This window comes from Eleutherodactylus coqui, chromosome 5 (assembly GCF_035609145.1).
Source record: "Eleutherodactylus coqui strain aEleCoq1 chromosome 5, aEleCoq1.hap1, whole genome shotgun sequence".
Classification (NCBI taxonomy): domain Eukaryota; kingdom Metazoa; phylum Chordata; class Amphibia; order Anura; family Eleutherodactylidae; genus Eleutherodactylus; species Eleutherodactylus coqui.
This window is the reverse complement of record NC_089841.1, coordinates 162,242,448-162,262,809: the sequence shown is the minus strand read 5'-3', so window position 1 is coordinate 162,262,809 and position 20,362 is coordinate 162,242,448. Positions and strand designations below refer to the sequence as shown.

General features: G+C 49.9%; 1 protein-coding gene across 1 annotated transcript in view; it reads right to left on the bottom strand.

Annotated features, from left to right (window-relative positions):
* Positions 1-265: 265 nt before the first annotated feature.
* LOC136627995 (glutathione S-transferase theta-1-like) overlaps positions 266-20,362 on the bottom strand; it is a 54,550-nt gene continuing 34,453 nt past the window's right edge. Inside the window, exons 3-5 of the mRNA XM_066603554.1 lie at positions 11,679-11,829; positions 1,629-1,805; positions 266-598 (exon numbers count right to left, since the gene is read on the bottom strand). Of these exons, the coding sequence (XP_066459651.1) occupies positions 401-598; positions 1,629-1,805; positions 11,679-11,829 (526 nt within the window). The 3' untranslated portion in view covers positions 266-400. The remainder of the gene's footprint in view (positions 599-1,628; positions 1,806-11,678; positions 11,830-20,362) is intronic.

The window sequence follows — 20,362 nt, the reverse complement described above, 5'->3', positions numbered from 1 at the left end:
AACAGGCAGAGGCACGCACAGACTGTCACATGGACATCCATCTAGACTTGTCACCACAATGTGGTTTCCTTGACACTACTGGCAGATCTTGGCTCGTGCTCCACCTGGTCTCTGCACTAGAGATGCTGCAGTCAAAGCAGCAATAAGATAGTCTTGGGCAGTTGTGGTATAGAACAAGTCCAATTCACAGGTGCTCACAACATGACAGATAAGAAAGGAGGAAAACCCCAAACACGAGAGCCTACACACTTATTACCTTTTAAAATTTTATTATTAAATGCTGGTCACTTCTGCAATATCAGCATGTACTGAGATCACACTGATGGTTATGGCACATTTATTATACAAACATTTTTTCACAAGAGATTGGAAAGTAGCTTGTAACTTTTGGAATGACTTATCAGCGACTGAAATATTCTACTCTGGCCTTTAACCTCTCCTTCAACTCTGGAGGAGCTTGTTTTTGCGTCTCCCTAAAATTAGCTATTCCCTCCTGTGCTTCGTTGAATAGCTCTACTCCAACTGCCTCCTTTACTCTTTGCTTCCAAGCTGCCAACTTAGGATAGTCCTCAAAGACATCAAGTTCAGCTGCACATGTCTGAAAAACAAACAAAAAGTTGGAGTAGAAAACAGTTTAGTAATGTCCATACTGCCTTTTAATCCAATAATCCAAGTAGTTGTCACTTACCGTATATCAAGAGATTTTAGAGAAGCTACTGTACCAAAGCTGCTGCTAAACTCCCTCCCTTTTCCAGCAGCTCCTATAGCAACAGTTTAATCGAAAAGAAGTACTGGCGTTACGTGACAACACTGATAGGACTGTTCACTATAGTTTACACCTGCCTGTTCTTTTTGCGCTGCGTGTGACAGAGCTGGGTCACGTTCCGCCATTGTTGGCGAGAGATCAGAGCCACCTATGATAACCACCTTGAGAACCCCGTAGTTTCACCCACAACAGCCGGCTTCCACTTGGGCACTGCAGTAGGTGGAATGAGTCATAGTAACATCCAAGTAAATTCAAGGGCCCAAGATTCCCAACAGAACATTGCCCAGCAAGTCACATGACTGGCCAGCTTGCCTACTTTCCATAGTGTCTCTTGGTACCATTTCATCCACAGGTGTTCACCCAGCCATCGACATGAAGAAAACAAGGATCAGATTAGGCCACCTTCTACTGTCCAAGTTCTGACGCTCACACTATAGCCATTTTGGCTGGTGGCCAGGTGTCAGTCTGTGGCTACATAGCCCAATCAACAGCAAGCTATGCAATATGTTCTGATGTCTATCATTGCCAGCAATAGCTCATCTTTCAAAAGTCTGTGCTACAGTAGCTCTTCTGAGAGCAGATCAGCTAGCCTTTGCACCACAAGCACATCACTGATGCCTTGGGTGCCCAGGACTCTTGCCAGTTGTCCTTCCAAAGACTAGTTTTGGAAGGACAACTGGCAAGCACTGGATACAAAAATGACCAGCCAAATTGGATATGTGCCAAACCCAACTTCCAAGTAGTGATGGTCACTTCCTGCCCAATAAATCCAACCCCTTGACGGATGCAGTCATCACAAGATAATGTTATTCATGTCACCCATTAGTGGCTTTAATATCATGGTTGATCAGTATTTGCTCACCTGTCCAATATCGGCCAGAACTACCACGTCAGCAATAGAGACCTCATCGCCAACAAGGAATGGTTTGTCCTGCAGAAATACATCTTGTATGGTTGTCGAAATGGTCTTAAACTCACACAGAGCAGCATTTAGCTTCTCAGGGTTTACCTCGTGCCCAGTGACATATGGAGTCATGCCCTAGAGCAAAAAGAAAGCTACTTTAGAATAGTTAAGTGATGGATTTGCCATATGCATAGATTTTTCTAACACAAGTGCCCTACTAGCTGCAGCCCGTCTAAATATACCATATATTTTAATGCTGTACAGCAGTGAAGGTTTTATTAAACTCCATTTGCTTGAACTAAACTGTAGATTTGACATTGAGATTCTGATGTTAAAAAGGGTTCTGTCATTAGGAGGAAGAGAAGAAAAAAAACAAAACAAAAAAAAAATACTTACCTATTCCTCCCCCTGCAGTCTCCTTACTGCATCTTCTCCTGTCTCCTGCAGTTCCCCCGGCTCACCTCACCTCCAGCTGGCCAATTCTTCTTCCAGTACTGAAGCATCCATTCTCATCCAGTCTCCTTCCTGCAGGTCAGTGTACACTACGTCATTAGTAGTGTAGCATTCACAGCCTAGCAGGGAGTGCTGAGCTATTGCATAGACTGTGCATACATACTGTCTCTCTGCAACAGCATATGAACACTCGCAGCGAGAAAGCACGCAGTCGCAGTTCGGCAATAGCTTGGCACTCCCTGCTAGGCAGTGAACGTTACATCACTAGTGACGTAACCTACACCGACCTGCCAGAAGAAAAATGCAGAGAATGGACGCGTCATAACAAGAAAAGGATCTGGCTGACTGGAGGTGAGGTAACTCGGGGAACTGGAGAAGATTACCGAGGAGAAAATCTGGTATGGGGACTGACAAGGAATAGGAAAGTAATGTGTTTTTTTTTTAATTACAAATCCTCTGTAAGTGCTGTGTTAATCAAATCTAACTATGTAATGTAGAATATAAATAACGATTTATAGCCCTCATAGTGTTACTGCAACTGTTTGCACAAGCATTCTGAGGTTTTGACGAAAACCACCACAATATGTAACCAGTCATATTTTACTGATCAACACCCCCCCCCCCCCCCCATCATATTGGCATTTTCTTAATCTTGGGCTAAAACAGTGTTGGTCAGAAGTCTGCCCAGAATATATAGCAGTTTTTATATTTCGCTAGAGCGCTAGCTTAAATTAACCCCTTAATGACATGGCCCTTTTTGGGCTTAAGGACGCAACGATTTTTTTGGGGGGATTTTCTTCTCCATTTTTCAAAAGTCATAACTTTTATTTTTCTGTCGATGCGGCCGTATAAGAGCTTATTTTTTGCGTGGCGAATTGTTTTTATCGGTGCCATTTTTGGGTACATTGACTATATTGTAAAACTTTTATTATTTTTTTTATGATAGCAGGGAGAGAAAACGCATCAATTCTGCCATAGATTTTTTTTTTTTTTTACAGTGTTAATCATGCAGCATAAATGACACAATCCATTTTTTCTGCAGGTCGGTACGGTTACAGGGATACCAAAATTCTTACTTTTTTTTAGGTTTTTCCACTTTTCTGCAATAGAAACCCTTTTTTTGGAATTTGTTTTTCTAAATTGATGCATTCAAAGTCTTATTTTTTTATGTACGGAGCTCTATGAGGGCTTCTTTTTTGTAAGACGAGCCGTAGTTTTTATTGGTACCATTTTGGGGTACATACGGCTTTTTTGATCACTTATTGCGTTTTTAGGTAGGCAAAATGCTAAAAACAGATATTTTTGGTATAACTTACTGTAAAATCTCTTTCTCGTCACGTTCATTGGGGGCCACAGCCTAGACCATTGGATATAGCCACTGCCCTAGGAGGCGACACTAAGCAAAAAAGTGTTAGCTCCTCCCCCCTGGCTATATCCTCACTGCAGGCACTCAGCTAATTAGTCTGTCTGCAAGCATAAGGAAGCCAGTGGGAGTACAATTATACATATGTTTTATACATACCAAAATACATACTTTGGCATAATTCTTTGCCAAACAATGACCGAAGAACAGAAAGTTCCAGCAACCGCTTAAATAAACAAGGGGTGGGTGCTGTGGCCCCCAATGAACGTGACGACAAAGAGATTTTACGGTAAGTTATACCAAAAATATCTGTTTCTTGTCCGTATCATTGGGGGCCACAGCCTAGACCATGGGACGTCCACAAGCAGTCCCGAAAATAAATATAATATAATATAAATATATATATATATATATATATATATATATATATATATATTGGGTGGGCATTTAAAGTTTGACCGTGTGGTCAAAGGACCGCCGTCTGCAAGATCTTCCGGCCGAGCGCGGCGTCCGATGATGCAGATATGTGGACCTTATAAAACTTTGAAAACGTATGTAAGGAAGTCCAGGTGGCTGCCTTACACACCTGAAGCGCCGAGGCTCCGTGCCGGACCGCTCAGGAGGCCCCTACCGCCCATGTGGAGTGGGCCGTAACCCGAAATGGTGGCGTGCGTCCTGAAGTATGATATGCCTCTGTTATCAAGGACCTTATCTACTTAAATAGGGTGACCTTTGAGGCTGCCGAGCCCTTCCGGGCCCCCTCCGGAATCACGAAGAGGGTATCAGTCTTATGGAATTCTTTGGTTCTTTTTACATAAATCTTCAACGCCCTCACCAAGTCCAGGTGGTGCAGCGTTTTTCCCCTTGTGTGTACTGGCGTTGGACAGAAGGAAGGCAAGACAATTTCTTCATTGATGTGAAACTCCAAGACTACTTTCGGTAGAAACTCTGGTGATGGTCTCAGTACCACTTTATCTTGGTGGAAAGTCATATAGGGGGTCTGTATTGACAAGGCCGCCAGCTCCGAGTCCCTACGAATAGAGGTAATAGCGACGAGGAATACTACCTTCCAGGTCAGTAGTCGCATAGGAATCTCTTTCAGCGGCTCAAATGGTTGGTCTGTCATAGCCTCCAACACGAGATTAAGATCCCATGCTTGAACTGGGGGTTTCAATGGGGGTGTCGTATGGGCGACTCCCTGTAGGAATGTATGCACAGCCATTCTGTTTGCGTTTGGCCTCTGAAACAGCACCGTCAGTGCTGACACCTGCCCCCTTAGCGAGCCTACTCTTAATCCTATTTCGAGCCCCGATTGTAGGAATGCCAGTATTCTGGCCACCGAAAATTGCATCGACTGCACTCGCCGCTCCTCACACCAGGTGAAGAAACGTTTCCAGACTCTGTAATAAATAGTCGACGAGGCTGGTTTCCTGGCCCGTATCATTGTCTGAATCACCTTCGCCGAGTAACCTTTTCTTCTTAATACCTCGGTCTCAACAGCCAGGCCGTCAAATGTAGAGACCTGGAATCCGGGTGTAGCAAAGGCCCTTGGGATAGCAGGTCTCTTCGATCCGGTCGGTGCCATGGTGTGTCGGTCAACATTTCTATGATGGTCGCGTACCAGCTTCTTCTTGGCCAATCTGGCGCTATTAATATCGCTGGTCGCCCTTCCTGTTTGATTTTCCCTAGGACTCTTGGTATGAGAGGGATTGGTGGAAACACGTACAGGAGTTTGTATGCTCCCCACGGGATGGTCAGTGCGTCTGTTGCCGCCGCTTGCGGATCCCGTGCTCAAGCCACAAATGGAAGAATTTTGTAATTCAGTCTGGACGCCATGAGGTCCACGTCCGGTGTACCCCATTTCAGACATATCGTCCGGAATACTTCTGGGTGCAACACCCATTCGCCGGGATCCACCATTTCCCGACTTAGGTAATCTGCCACCCAGTTGTCTACTTCGGGAATGTAGACTGCTGATATTGAGTTCAGATGATTCTCCGCCCACGTCAATATGCAAGCTACTTCGTCCATTACTGATGTGCTCCGTGTGCCCCCTTGATGGTTGACATAGGCTACAGCTGTGGTGTTGTCCGTCTGGATGCGCACATCCTTCTTCTTGAGACTGGACCCGAAGTGCCGGAGAGTCAGGTAAATGGCCCGTAATTCTAGGATGTTGATGTGCAACCTTGTTTCTCTCTGAGACCAAACTCCCTGAACAGACTGGCCCCCCAGTGTTCCGCCCCAGCCTGAGTGGCTGGCGGCCGTCGTCAATACTACCCATTGTTTTGGGTCCAAAGGCCGTCCCGCCTGAAGCCTCCCAGGTTTCAACCACCACTTCAACGCATCCTGGACTTGAGGGGTTATCCGGATTCGTTGTTCCAGGGTCAGTGTGGACCTGTTCCAGCGGGACAATATCAGATGTTGTAGCATCCTTGACCGGAACTGGGCAAAGGGGACCGCCTTGAAGGCTGCTACCATCTGGCCCAGAATACTCATACAGTGTCTGATGGTTAGCGTTCTCTTCTGCATTAGAGACCGAATACCGTGTATAAGCTTGTCTACCTTTGTTTGAGGTAGTAGAACTCGGTGCTGGCTGGTGTCGAATATCATGTCTAAGAACTCCAACCGTTGTGCTGGTATTAGGCACGATTTTTCGCGGTTTACTATCCAGCCAAATTCTTGTAAAGTTTCCATCGTGACGCGTAAACTCCTGATGTTGCCATCCCGTGACAGTGCTTTTACTAGCACATCGTCCAGGTATGGTATGGCCGCTATGCCCTTTGCATGGAGTAGTGCCATCACTGCTGCTAGTACTTTCGTAAATACCCTTGGGGAAGTTGACAGGCCGAATGGCAGAGCTGTGAATTGAAAATGCCTTCCCTGCATCTCGAAACAAAGGAATTTTTGGTGTGCTTCCCGAATCGGAATATGGAGGTATGCGTCCTTGATGTCTATTGAGGACAAAAATTCCCCCGGCTGCATGGAGGCTATCACGGATTTGATCGACTCCATCCGGAAAGGTTTTGTTTTGATGAATTGATTCAGTCTCCTTAAATCTAGTACTGCCCTGACCCTGCCGTCTTTTTTGGGCACTAGAAAAAGATTTGAGTAGAACCCTTGCTTCTCTTGCGCCCCTGGCACCGGTTTTACAACCCCCTGTGCCAGCAGATTTTCCACTGCCAATTGTAGGTTGGCTACTCTTTCCGGGGTGGCAGGCACTCTGGACTTGCAAAACGAATTCTGTGGTAGAGTCGCGAATTTGATCGCGTACCCGGATGTCATGATCTCCTGCACCCATTTGTCGCTCACACGACTCCACCATGTCTCCCGAAATTAGGAGAGCCTGCCCCCCACCCTGATGACACTGGGTGGGGGCGGCGACTCATGCCGCGTTCTTTGATCCCGCCGCCTTAGATGTTCCAGGTCGGGATCGCCATGCTTGTCTCGTCTTGAAGGTTGGACCCTTCCTTGCGTCCGTCGGAGTCCTCCTAGATTGGGACCACTGCCTTGACCCAGAACGGGACGAGAAACGCCGAAAGGAGCTAAAAAACGGTTTCCTCTTCAATGGAACCTTTTCCTTTCTTGTTGGAATTTGTGGCAATGACGTGCTTTTGCCGCCTGTGGCGTCCTTTAAGTCATCTAACTTAGGCCCAAAGAGCCTATTTCCCTCAAATGGTAACTTTGTTAGGACCATCTTGGACGCTGAATCGGCTGACCAGTTTTTTAGCCAGAGGGTTCGCCTTGCCGCGACAGATGCGGCAGGCGCTTGAGCCACGAACTTAGCTGCATCTAGCTCTGCTGCGCATACAAACTTGTTCGCTTGTATGATATTGTCTGTTGCTTCCAGTAGTTCACTAGGTGGAGCGCCTGCCAGAATGTCTTTCCGCAGCTGTTTGGCCCAGGCTATGGACGCTTTACTGACCCATGCGGCCGCGAAGATCGGCTGCAGGGCGGTGCCCGTAGCCTGAAACACTGATTTCGTCAATGTTTCCAGTTTTTTGTCTTGAGGATTAACCAGAGTTGCCACTTCGGCTGTTGGCAACGCCGTGCCTCTAGATAGCCATGACACTGGCGGATCGACTACCGGGGGTACCGCCCAACCCTTTTTCAGACTTCCTGGGAATGGGTATGTAACTTCCCAAGTTTTCCCAGGTTGCCTAAATTTTTTGTTAGGGTTCTGCCATTCTTTATTAAGGACATCCGCGAAATCCTGATGGTCTGGAAAGACCTGTCGCGATCTCCTCTGCCGTCTAAACGACACTGTGGAAGGAGTTGTCTCTACTGGTTCCTCCGTTACTTGGAGGGTTTCTTTTACAGCTATTACTAGGCTGTCCATTAGGCTCGCCAGCCGCGAAACCTGTTCATCGTCCAGATCAGAAGCAGACGAGACCGCGGAGCGTTCGTCGTCTTCTGACCCACTGCTCACGCCCGCTGTTTGGGCCGTATCCTGAGAAGCCCGCGAGCACGATGCTCGGGGGGAGTCATGGCGAGCCCGGGCCGGTCTTGCAGAGTACCGGGACCGTGAAGAATGCCTTGACCTGTGGTAAGTATGGACGGACTCCCTGGACCCATGGGAACCATGAGAGTCTCTGGACCGCCTGGACTTGAGGGTCTAGACGACCTCCTGGTATGGCGAGATTTACGGGAGGTGTCCTCACTGCTGCGGGACCTCCTTCTCTTGCGTGCCCTCCCGCGCGCATATTCCGAAGAGGAAACTTCCGAGCTGGATTCTAACCGGTGTAAAATCGCCACAGAAGATGTGGCCAGGCCGGAAACAGCAGCGGCCAAGGACCCCGCCCATTGGGATTCGGGCCCTGGCTCAACAGGGGCGGCGGGGGGCACCGTGATCCCTGGAACCGCGCGTGCCGTGGTACACTTAGCGCAGCAGGGGTCGACTTGACCGCAGGCAAACTTAACGCTGCAAGCTGTGCAAGCGTAATGCTTCACCCTCCCCTTGGCCGGGCTGGAACCCTCTGATCTAGGGTCAGACATGGCAAACAGGAACCCCGGGTAGAGGGGATGCTACGTACTGCCACAGGAGTACCTGCACGGGGGACAGGGGAGGGGAAGTGCTGCCTTGGCAGGGCTTACCCGGTCTAGCAGCTGTTTTAGCGGTTCCCCTGATCCAGCTGGAGCCTCTGGTCCTGAAGCTTGAAGGCCGTCAGGAGTCGACATGGGTCCACCACACGGAAATAGTAGCGTTGATGACCCGGCAGGTGTGTGGCAGAAACTGCTGCGGTGCTGCTACAGCTGCTGGTGTCCGTTACAGAAGGTGCTGCTGCTGTCCGGGTGCTCACTCTGTAGCCAAAAGTCTGCAGGGCCGTATAAGGGCTGGATGCTGCTGTCTGCTGTGTGCTGCGAGCTGAGAGCTGCGCACAGTGCTGGGCTCAGTAGTGCCAGACAAACGGAGTGTCTTGCTGCTGAGAGCGGCCATTCCTCTGCCTGGCTGCTTCTTTTAAGTCTACAGCGGGTGGAGGGGGCGTGGCTTGCCCCAGAAGTCCGCCCGCGACCCGGAAGTGACGTTTTCCAGCCCAGCGTCGGTGCCCCGCCCCCCGGAGCGCCGCGCCCGGAAGTGACCTGCCCAGCCAGCGCCTCGGCGTCCTGCTAGCATGCCGTGCTCCTACCCCTGCTGCCGGGACAGCTGCTGCTGCCGCTGCCATCATGCTGTCCGTTCTCCATTACGTCCGCCCTGAGGTACCTTGCGTCATGTTAGGGAAGCCACAGCCTGTCTGCACGTCGACCTTCCTCCAGCAGTGCTGCCCCCTATGCGTCACTAGTCAGACAGTGCGCTACTCCAGGGAGGGGGAGCCATATGGCTGGCGGGTAACCGACGCCAATGCGCATTGCAGGGTCGGGCCCCTTTTTCTTCTCTGGGTGAGACACCGCAGAAGTGGTGGAGACACCCTCTGCCTGTGTCTCCCCCCGGGAGGCCAGTAGAGCCAGGGAAAAGCCCCGACTCCCCGGATTCCCGCGAATAGCCACGTCTGCCTCCAAGCAGACACTAAGCTAAAGACTAATTAGCTGAGTGCCTGCAGGGGGGATATAGCCAGGGGGAGGAGCTAACACTTTTTTGCTTAGTGTCGCCTCCTAGGGCAGTGGCTATATCCCATGGTCTAGGCTGTGGCCCCCAATGATACGGACGAGAAATTAGCATTTTGCCTTAGTTTAGCGTTTTTTTTAAACGCTTTTTTCCGTGCACAGTCAAAAGCATGTGCAACATATTGTACGTGTTGTAACGGACGCGACAAAACCAAATATGTGGGGTTTTATTTATTTTTTACCTTTTTTTATGCCAATATGGGAAAAAGCATACAAGGGTTTTTTTTTACATTTTTCTTTTTTATTCATTTTTAATTTAGTTTTTTTTTTTATTTTTTAAACACACACAATTTGAGTCCCTCTGAGGGACTTACACCATACCACTGATGATCGCTGTGATAAGGCGTGGCAGGTCTACTGCCCTGCCATGCCTTATCGCTTATATAGCGATCATAGGCTATGGCACTATGGCAACAGGCCGGGCTCTCTCTGTGAACCCTTCCCATGCCGCAATCTACATAGATCGCGGCAGGGAAGGGGTTAACAGTGGGGGCACATCTCCGATGCACCCCCGCTGTTGCAGCGGGAGGCTGGCTGTGACTAACAGCCGGCTCCCGCTGCAGGATAGCGCGAGATCTCGCGCTATCTACAGGACATACGTTTATGCTCTGTTGCGGGAAGTACCCCACTGGCAGGACGTAAACTTACGCCCTGGAGCGGGAAGGGGTTAAAGAAAGGAAGGATGTACATGTTGTGCACAGGTTGTCAAATTGGACACAATGTCTAAAATGCACAAGTATGAAAATGTGGCTTGAGAGTGTAGATTGTCAATAGGACTCAAGGCTCCTACCCACTAGTGCTTTTTTTAAAAATGCAAATGTCGATGGGACTTTCTAATGTTAAAATCGCAGCGCACAAACTTGAGATTTTAACATTAGAAAGTCTCATTGACATTTGTATTAAAAAAAATAATAATAAATTAGTTTCTGCCACCGTGGTAAGTTGAACACTAGACCAGGCAGAACATGTGCCAGAGGGGTTGTCAGAGTTCCAGACACCCTCCCATCATCAGATCCCCATGGTATAAAATAAATGTTACTCACCTCTACCTGCTCCCCCATCCGTCCTCCGCCACCAGCTCTGGTCTCCCTGTGATGTCACTCTGCATGCCGAGCCCGCCTACCAACAAGCTGGAGCGGCCAATGACAGCGATGGACGATTGTGGCTGAACATAGTCATTGGCTGCTGTCACTGATGTCTGTAAACAGACAGCGTAGGCTAGAGCAGGTGGCAGATGAACAAGGGAGAACTGCCGATTTGTGTTATACCATGGGGACGAGGTGACAGGGGTTTCCATTAAAGGGGTTGTCCCGCGCCGAAACGGTTTTTTGTTTTTTTTCAATAGGCCCCCCGTTCGGCGCGAGACAAACACAAGGGATGGGTTAAAAAAAAACAAAAAACTGTTTAGTACTTACCCGAATCCCCGCTCTGCGGCGACTTCTTTCTTACCTTAGCAAGATGGCCGCCGGGATCTTCACCCACGATGCACTGCGGGTCTTCTCCCATGGTGCACCGTGGGCTCTGTGCGGTCCATTGCCGATTCCAGCCTCCTGATTGGCTGGAATCGGCACACGTGACGGGCGGAGCTACGAGGACCAGCTCTCCAGCACGAGCGGCCCCATTCACCAGGGAGAAGACCGGACTGCGCAAGCGCGTCTAAAAACGCCAGAAGACAGCGAATTTAGACGTATACATGGCGACGGGGATGCTAGCAACGGAGCAGGTAAGTGAATAACTTCTGTATGGCTCATAATTAATGCACGATGTACATTACAAAGTGCATTAATATGGCCATACAGAAGTGCTGAACCCCACTTTCTTTCGCGGGACAACCCCTTTAACTTAAGACAGTAATTCTCCTCCAACAGCGTTTTGGTTGTTAGTGGCTTTATCCTGGTCAGTTGCAGCATATATTAGTCTTGGCTTCCCCTCTCATTAAGCTTCTTAGTAGATCCAGGACACTGGACAAACACCCTACCACTACAAGCCAAGTATGAATGCTTTCTCTGGATGTATTAATGGAATACCTGAGACTTCATTTACATTGTTGCATGGGGGTGGGAAGCACATCTTATTTTAATAGGCATGTTTACCTTGAGCCAAAACAGCTTGGAAGTACCCGGACGTGCATTAGTGAAGTGCCAAGCAAGGTACTCATCTACACGCGCCCGTTTCTGGAGGTCTGATGGGTACCAATGATCAGGGGTCTTAAACTTTCTAATGAGATAAAGGAGGATTGCATAGCTGGGGAAAGAAAAAGTATATATTTACACGTACAATAAGATGCAACACTTTCTGTAGCAGTTAGAAGTACAAGCCGGAAGGCCGAGACTTGAAAACTAATCTCACTCACTTGTATGTATAATTTTTTTCTGCCCCCAAGTAAAATTCATTGTGGCACTGCAACAGGTCCGTTTGTCAGGGGTGATGCTAGCAGAGGCGTAACTTGAAGCTTCTGGGCCCCAATGCAAAATCTGCAACCGGGCCCCCAATTATAATGCTTAATTCATAGTACTGGGCTCCCTATATTGAGAAGAGAGGACTTATGGACCCCCTAAGGGTCCTGGGCCCGGGTGCAACCGCATCCCCTATAGTTACGCCCCTGGATGCTAGCAACAGGTATTCAGAAGTTAAGCCCCGAATCTTTAGCCCCATGCATCGGATCATCTGGGGCCAAGTGCCAATGAGAACACTGGAATGGGTCTCCAGCACTATGATGTTATTGCATCACATGGGCCGCTGCAGGGATCCCCTTCACTACAGCACTAAAGAGGCGGAGGCTGATCTCCACTTGGCATGGGAAGGGGGGTAGGCACTATTATACACACACACACACACTTTTAAAAATAGAGGCACGGTTAGGCTGCCTGCACACGTGGGGGCCCGCAGTGGAATCAGAGCCCAACAGCTGTGGCATCCACGTGTACCTGTATTTTTGCTTCTTCATCTGTACTGCGGATTTACCTAGTGACTCACTGTCAAACATGTGGAGGTCAGAGTTTTATTATTTTTTTTACCAGCGCCATTGCTAGGTGATGTGTAATCCATGACCTGTCTGCAATGTTAATTGCGGACAGGCTGGGCAGCTTCCATTGACTTCAATGGAAGCCATCCGCGGGGGAAATAAATAAACGCATGCTGCTATTTTTCTTTCACTTGCGAAAACTGCAATTGGTTTCTACAAGTGTGCAGGAAAAAGTGTTTTTCCATAGCATGATATGGATGGCATTTGCTGCTAATCTGTGGTGCGGACGCCTGCCATGGATTCCTCAGCAAAAATCCATCTGTGTGCAGGCGGCCTTAAAGGGGGCACTATTGTTAATTGTGGTCACTACTATCAAAAGGGGCATCTACCAATTGAGGGCGCCATTATGCTGCGTTACACAAAACTATCATCGTTCAAAATTAGTGTACGGCCGCGGGCCAATTAGGGACTGAGGTCTTATGGAATCTAAGCTGAAGCGGTTTTAAAAGGTCTTTTGGGCATTCATTGTTAGAGTATTGGCTTATTAGGTAGGTATTTAATAGATGTTCTTTGAGTTCACTTCAGGCTCAGCTGTGAGCAGGCTGGAAGGTGCTGGGGGTTGCTGGGGAAACATTGGAGCCCTAGGATGGATGGTGATTGGTCTGAAAAAAAATGGCGGGAAGAAGCCTGAGGCATGTATATATCTATATTCATCAGCACTATTCACCAATCAGGTTGCTGGAATTGTCAATCAGAGCCAATCAGGTTGGTGGATTTGCTGAATAGTGCTAAAGTGCTGATGAATATAGATATATGCCTGAGGGATCCTTCTGTGAAGCTCCGGCCCTACCAACAGAAGCCGATTGGTGGGAGCGATTGGTGAGAGGAAGCGAGAGCTGATATAAGGAGGTGCTGGCAGGACAGGGGCTTCAGGTCTTTTTTTTTTTTTTTAATACAGCACCACAAGATTGTGAGCAGTTACTGAATCCATGTGAAGGCTCCCTGTTCCTGTCAGCTCCTCTCACAAGACCTGTATATTATGGAGAATAAGGGGACTCTTATTTGTACTCCACCATTGCTGCTGCCAATTCCTTGCTCTTTTATGGACTCTATTGGGAACTGAAGGCTCATGGTTCCTGCTGGGTGGCTTTGCTCTGGAAACCACCTCCTCCAGTTCTTGGAGAGCTACTAGTGTGGCGGCTGCATCTCCCCCACGAGCTTTCCTCTCACAATTCCTGTCACGAGCACTGAACAGGCAGAGGACATTGTATCTGAGGAGGATTTGTCGGTAGAAAACCGCCAGCGAAGCGAACACGGAAGGAGCGAGACACCCTTTACCGTCATCTGAGTGGAGGCGACTGAGACCGGACAGCGAGAACAGTGCCCACCAGATGCCAACACCAGAAGGAACAGTGCCCACCAGATGCCAACACCAAGTCCTGCACTGGTACTTGGTTACTGGCAGTGGTGTATAGAAGGATTTATCTTGTATACTAGTTAAGGTAGATTGGTCATTTGTAAATGGGTCAGTGTTAACCCTTCCTAGGCTTTTTCAGCTAAGGGCTGGTTCAGGGAAGATGGGGAATTTATGTCTTAACAGATGTGTTTTATTAATAGGGAGTGCGGAACTGCGAAAATGGCTTGCTGCCTGCCGCTGTGGGTATAAAAATGGAGTGGTTGTTAGTAGACTGGAGCATCTAGGGCTAATTCTACTCCATATGAGATTATATATCTGATTTGATCTGGGTGGATTTCTGAGGTCTCTCACTGTTTGGGAGAGGATTAGTAACTGGTGGTAACTCACTGCAGTTGGTAACTCTGAGCTCTGCTTGAGAGAAAGTTGGTGTCATTTCTGAGGTAACTCTGTTGGCGGTACCTCTGAGTGCTGCAGAGTTGGAGCAGCCAGTGGTTTGGAATGCTGCTGGGGTTAATCGGATTTGTTCTATAGTTACTTGCTTTATCATTGTTACCTTCAGTAAAAGAAGCTAATAAATAGAGATGAGCGAACGTGTTCGTTCGAACTTGATATCCGTGCGGATATTAGGGTGTTCGGGATGTTCGTTATTCGTAACGAACACCATGCGGTGTTCGTGTTACTTTCACTTCCTTCCCTGAGACGTTAGCGCGCTTTTCTGGCCAATTGAAAGACAGGGAAGGCATTACAACTTCCTCCTGTGTTGTTCCAGCCCTATACCACCCCCCTGCTGTGAGTGGCTGGCGAGATCAGGTGTCCGCCTAATATAAAAGTCGGCCCCTCCCGCGGCTCGCCTCAGATGCCTTGTGAGTTAGATGAGGGACAGTGCTGTTTGTACCGGAGCTGCTGTAAGGAAAGAATTGGTAGTTAGTGTAGGCTTCAAGACCCCCAAAGGTCCTTATTAGGGCCACTGATAGCTGTGTGTTGGCTGCTGTTAGCAGTGGGAATTTTTTTTTCTTCTCAAAATCGCCTCTGCAGAGCGTTGCACCCAGCATTAGGGACAGAAGTGTTGCATAGGCAGGGAGAGTGTTAGGAGTGAGTGTAGCCTTCAAGAACCTCAACGGTCCTTTCTAGGGCCATATTTAACCGTGTGCAGTACTGTGCTGGCTGCTGTTAGCTGTGCTGCATATTTTTTTTCTTCTCAAAATCGCCTCTGCAGAGCATTGCACCCTCCATTGATACTGCAGGGAAAGAATTGTGTAGGCAGGGCCACAACACAGTTATTATTCATTGAATATACGCAGTGCGGCCTTTTGCTTGTAAAACAAGTGAAAAAAATTCTATTTGACCTGCCTCTGTCCGTCCTAAGGGCTGTGGACACGTGTCGGCTGCGTGTGCAACGTTTAAAAATCAGACGCACCCAGCTACGTTTTACTGCTGGCTTCGCCATTTGCTTTCCTTAATTGGGAAAAAAATACCTGCTCTGCCAGAGTTATAATAACTCTGCTACCCTCAAGTTCTGTGCCACATTAGCAGGGCCACAGCACAGTTATTAAACTTCTCATGTTCATTGAATATACGCAGTGCTGCCTTTTGGTGGAAAAAAACTGAAAAAAATTCTATTTGTCCTGCCTCTGTCCGTCCTAAGGGCGGTGGACACGTGTCGGCTGCGTGTGCAACGTTTAAAAATCAGACGCACCCAGCTACGTTTTACTCCTGGCTTCGCCATTTGCTTTCCTTAATTGGGAAAAAAATACCTGCTCTGCCAGAGTTATAATAACTCTGCTACCCTCAAGTTCTGTGCCACATTAGCAGGGCCACAGCACAGTTATTAAACTTCTCATGTTCATTGAATATACGCAGTGCTGCCTTTTGGTGGAAAAAAACTGAAAAAAATTCTATTTGTCCTGCCTCTGTCCGTCCTAAGGGCGGTGGACACGTGTCGGCTGCGTGTGCAACGTTTAAAAATCAGACGCACCCAGCTACGTTTTACTCCTGGCTTCGCCATTTGCTTTCCTTAATTGGGAAAAAAATACCTGCTCTGCCAGAGTTATAATAACTCTGCTACCCTCAAGTTCTGTGACACATTAGCAGGGCCACAGCACAGTTATTAAACTTAGATTATTCATTCACTAGAGGCAGTGGGGCCTTTCGTTTTCAAAAAAGGGAAAAAATTATATTTGGCCTGCAGTCTTGCGCCAATTTATTTCCTGCCTGTGAAATCAAATCACTGGTAATACAGCATGCTGAGGGGTAGGGGTAGGCCTAGAGGATGTGGATGCGGCCGAGGACGCAGAGGGCCAAGTCAGGGTGTGGGCACAGGCCAAACTCCTGATCCAGGTGTATCGCAGCCGACTGCGGCGCGATTAGTAGAGAGGCACGTTTCTGGCGTCCCGACAGTCATCGCACAATTCATGGGTCCACGCGGGAGACGGTTATTAGAAAATGAGCAGTGTGAGCAGGTCCTGTCCTGGATGGCAGAAAGTGCTTCGAGCAACCTATCGTCCAACCGCAGTTCTGCGCCGTCCACTGCTGCAAATCAGAATCCTCTGTCTGCTGCTCCTCCTTCCTCCCAGCCTCCTCACTCCACTACAATGACACCTGCTCAGCTGCGTGAAGACTCCCAGGAACTGTTCTCTGGCCCCTGCTCAGATTGGGCAGCAGTGGTTCCTCTCCCACCAGAGGAGTTTATCGTCACTGATGCCCAACCATTGCAAAGTTCCCGGGGTCCGGGGGATGAGGCTGGGGACTTCCGCAAACTGTCTCAAGAACTTTCTGTGGGTGAGCAGGACGATGACGATGAGACACAGTTGTCTTGCAGTCAGGTAGTAGTGAGGGCAGTAAGTGCGAGGGAGGAGCGCACAGAGGATTCTGAGGAAGAGCAGCAGGACGATGAGGTGACTGACCCCACCTGGTTTGCAACGCCTACTCAGGACAGGTCTTCAGAGGGGGAGGCAGGGGCAGCAGCAGGGCAGGTTGCAAGAGGCAGTGCGGTGTCCAGGGATAGAGGCAGGGCCAGACCGAATAATCCACCAACTGTTTCCCAAAGCGCACCCTCGCGCCATGCCACCCTGCAGAGGCCGAGGTGCTCTAAGGTCTGGGAGTTTTTCACAGAGACGCCTGACGACCGACGAGCAGTGGTGTGCAACCTTTGTCGCGCAAAGCTCAGCCGGGGAGCCAACACCAACAGCCTCAGCACCACCAGCATGCGCAGACATATGATGGCCAAGCACCCCACAAGGTGGGACGAAGGCCGTTCACCACCTCCGGTTTGCACCGCTGCCTCTCCCCCTGTGCCCCAACCTGACACTGCTATCGAACCCCCCTCTCAGGACACAGGCACTACCGCCTCATGGCCTGCACCCACACCCTCACCTCCGCTGTCCTCGGCCCCATCCACCAGTGTAGTTCAGCGCACCGTCCAGCCGTCGCTTGCGCAAGTGTTTGAGCGCAAGCGCAAGTACGCCGCCACGCACCCGCACGCTCAAGCGTTAACCGTCCGCATAGCAAAATTCATCAGCCTTGAGATGCTGCCGTATAGGGTTGTGGAAACGGAGTCCTTCAAAAGTATCATGGAGGCGGCGGCCCCGCGCTACTCAGTTCCCAGTCGCCACTACTTTTCCCGATGTGCCGTCCCAGCCCTGCACGACCACATCTCCTGCAACATTGTACGCACCCTCACCAACGCGGTTACTGCCACGGTCCACTTAACAACGGACACGTGGACAAGCACAGGCGGGCAGGGCCACTACACCTCCCTGACGGCACATTGGGTGAATTTAGTGGAGGCTGGGACAGAGTCAGAGCCTGGGACCGCTCTTGTCCTACCCACCCCCAGAATTGCGGGCACCAGCTCGGTGGTGTATGCTTCCTCCACTAAAGCACCCTCCTCCTCCTCCTCTGTCTCGCAATCAAGATGTGTTAACAGCAGCATGTTGCCAGCAGTTGGTGTCGCGCGGTGTGGCAGCACAGCGGTGGGCAAGCGTCAGCAGGCCGTGCTGAAACTACTCAGCTTAGGCGATAAGAGGCACACGGCCCACGAACTGCTGCAGGGTCTGACACAGCAGACCGACCGCTGGCTTGCGCCGCTGAGCCTCCAACCGGGCATGGTCGTGTGTGACAACGGCCGTAACCTGGTGGCGGCTCTGCAGCTTGGCAGCCTCACGCATGTGCCATGCCTGGCCCATGTCTTTAATTTGGTGGTTCAGCGCTTTCTGAAAAGCTACCCACGCTTGTCAGACCTGCTCGTAAAGGCGCGCCGGCTCTGCGCACATTTCCGCAAGTCCCACACGGACGCTGCCACCCTGCGCACCCTGCAACATCACTTTAAGCTGCCAGTGCACCGACTGCTGTGCGACGTGCCCACACGGTGGAACTCTACGCTCCACATGTTGGCCAGGCTCTATGAACAGCGTAGAGCTATAGTCGAATACCAACTCCAACATGGGCGGCGCAGTGGGAGTCAGCCTCCTCAATTCCTTTCAGAAGAGTGGGCCTGGTTGGCAGACATCTGCCATGTCCTTGGTAATTTTGAGCAGTCTACCCAGGTGGTGAGCGGCGATGCTACAATCATTAGCGTCACCATTCCTCTGCTATGCATCTTGAGAAATTCCCTGCAAAGCATAAAGGCAGCTGCTTTGCGCTCGGAAACGGGGGCGGGGGAAGACAGTATGCCGCTGGATAGTCAGGGCACCCTCCAGTCTATTTCTCAGCGCGTACAGGAGGAGGAGGAGGAGCATGAGGAGGATGAGGAGGAGGGGGAAGAGACAGCTTGGTCCGCTGCTGACGGTACACCGGCTGATTGCCTGTCATCCTTTCAGCGTGTATGGCCTGAGGAGGAGGAGGAGGAGGAGGATCCTGAAAGTGATCTTCCTAGTGAAGACAGCCATGTGTTGCGTACTGGTACCCTGGCACACATGGCTGACTTCATGTTAGGATGCCTTTCTCGTGACCCTCGCGTTACACGCATTCTGGCCACAACGGAATACTGGGTGTACACACTGCTCGACCCACGCTATAAGGAGAACCTGCCCACTCTCATTCCCGAAGAGGAAAGGGGTTCGAGAGTGTTGCTATACCACAGGACCCTTGCGGACAAGCTGATGGTAAAATTCCCAGCCGACAGCGCTAGTGGCAGAAGGCGCAGTACCGAGGGCAAGGTAGCAGGGGAGGTGCGGAGATCGAGCAGCATGTACATCCCAGGCAGTGCAACAGTCTTTAAGGGCCTGGACAGCTTTATGGCTCCTCACCAAGACTGTGTCACCGCTCCCCAGTCAAGGCTGAGTCGGCGGGAGCACTGTAAAAGGATGGTGAGGGAGTACGTAGCCGATCGCACGACCGTCCTCCGTGACGCCTCTGCCACCTACAACTACTGGGTGTCGAAGCTGGACACATGGCCTGAACTAGCGCTGTATGCCCTGGAGGTGCTTGCTTGTCCTGCGGCTAACGTCTTGTCGGAGAGGGTGTTTAGTGCGGCTGGGGGAATCATCACAGATAAGCGTACCCGCCTGTCAACCGACAGTGCCGACAGGCTAACACTCATCAAGATGAACAAAGGCTGGATTTCGCCAGAATTCTCTTCTCCACCAGCGGACAGCAGCGATACGTAAGCAATACGTAGGCTGCACCCGCGGATGGAAGCTACGTTCTCTCTCACCATCCAAAACGGGGACATTTCTGCTTCATCAATCTGTGTCTAATATTCCTCCTCCTCCTCCTCCTGCTACTCCTCCTGAAACCTCACGTAATCACGCTGAACGGGCAATTTTTCTTAGGGCCACAAGGCTCACTCAAATAATTTTTCTAAACAATTTTTAAAAGTTTCAATGCGCTTAAAGCGTTGGAACTTTAACTTGAACCAATTTTTCGTTACACTGGGCTGCCTCCAGGCCTAGTTACCACTTAAGCCACATTAACCAAAGCGATTAATGGGTTTCACCTGCCCTCTTGGCTGGCCATGGCCAATTTTTGGGATGTACATTAGTACTGTTGATACAGCAATTTTTGTGGGCCCTCGCCTACAGTGTAATCAAATAAATTTTTAGCCCACCTGCATTAAGCACGACATTACTACCTCAGCTGTGTTGGGCAATGCAATGGGATATTTCTATGTACCGCCGGTGGCTTCCTGGCACCCACCCATGCTGTCGGTCCACAGGGAGTTGTAAATGCATCTGTGTCCACTTCTAAAGAACCCCAGTCAGACTGGGGCATGCAGTGTGGGCCGAAGCCCACCTGTATTACGCACGACATTACTACCTCAGCTGTGTTGGGCAATGCAATGGGATATTTTTGTGTACCGCCGGTGGGTTCCAGGGAGCCACCCATGCTGTAGGTGCACACGGAGTGTAACCTACATGTGTCCACTTGTAAAGAACCCCAGTCAGACTGGGGCATGC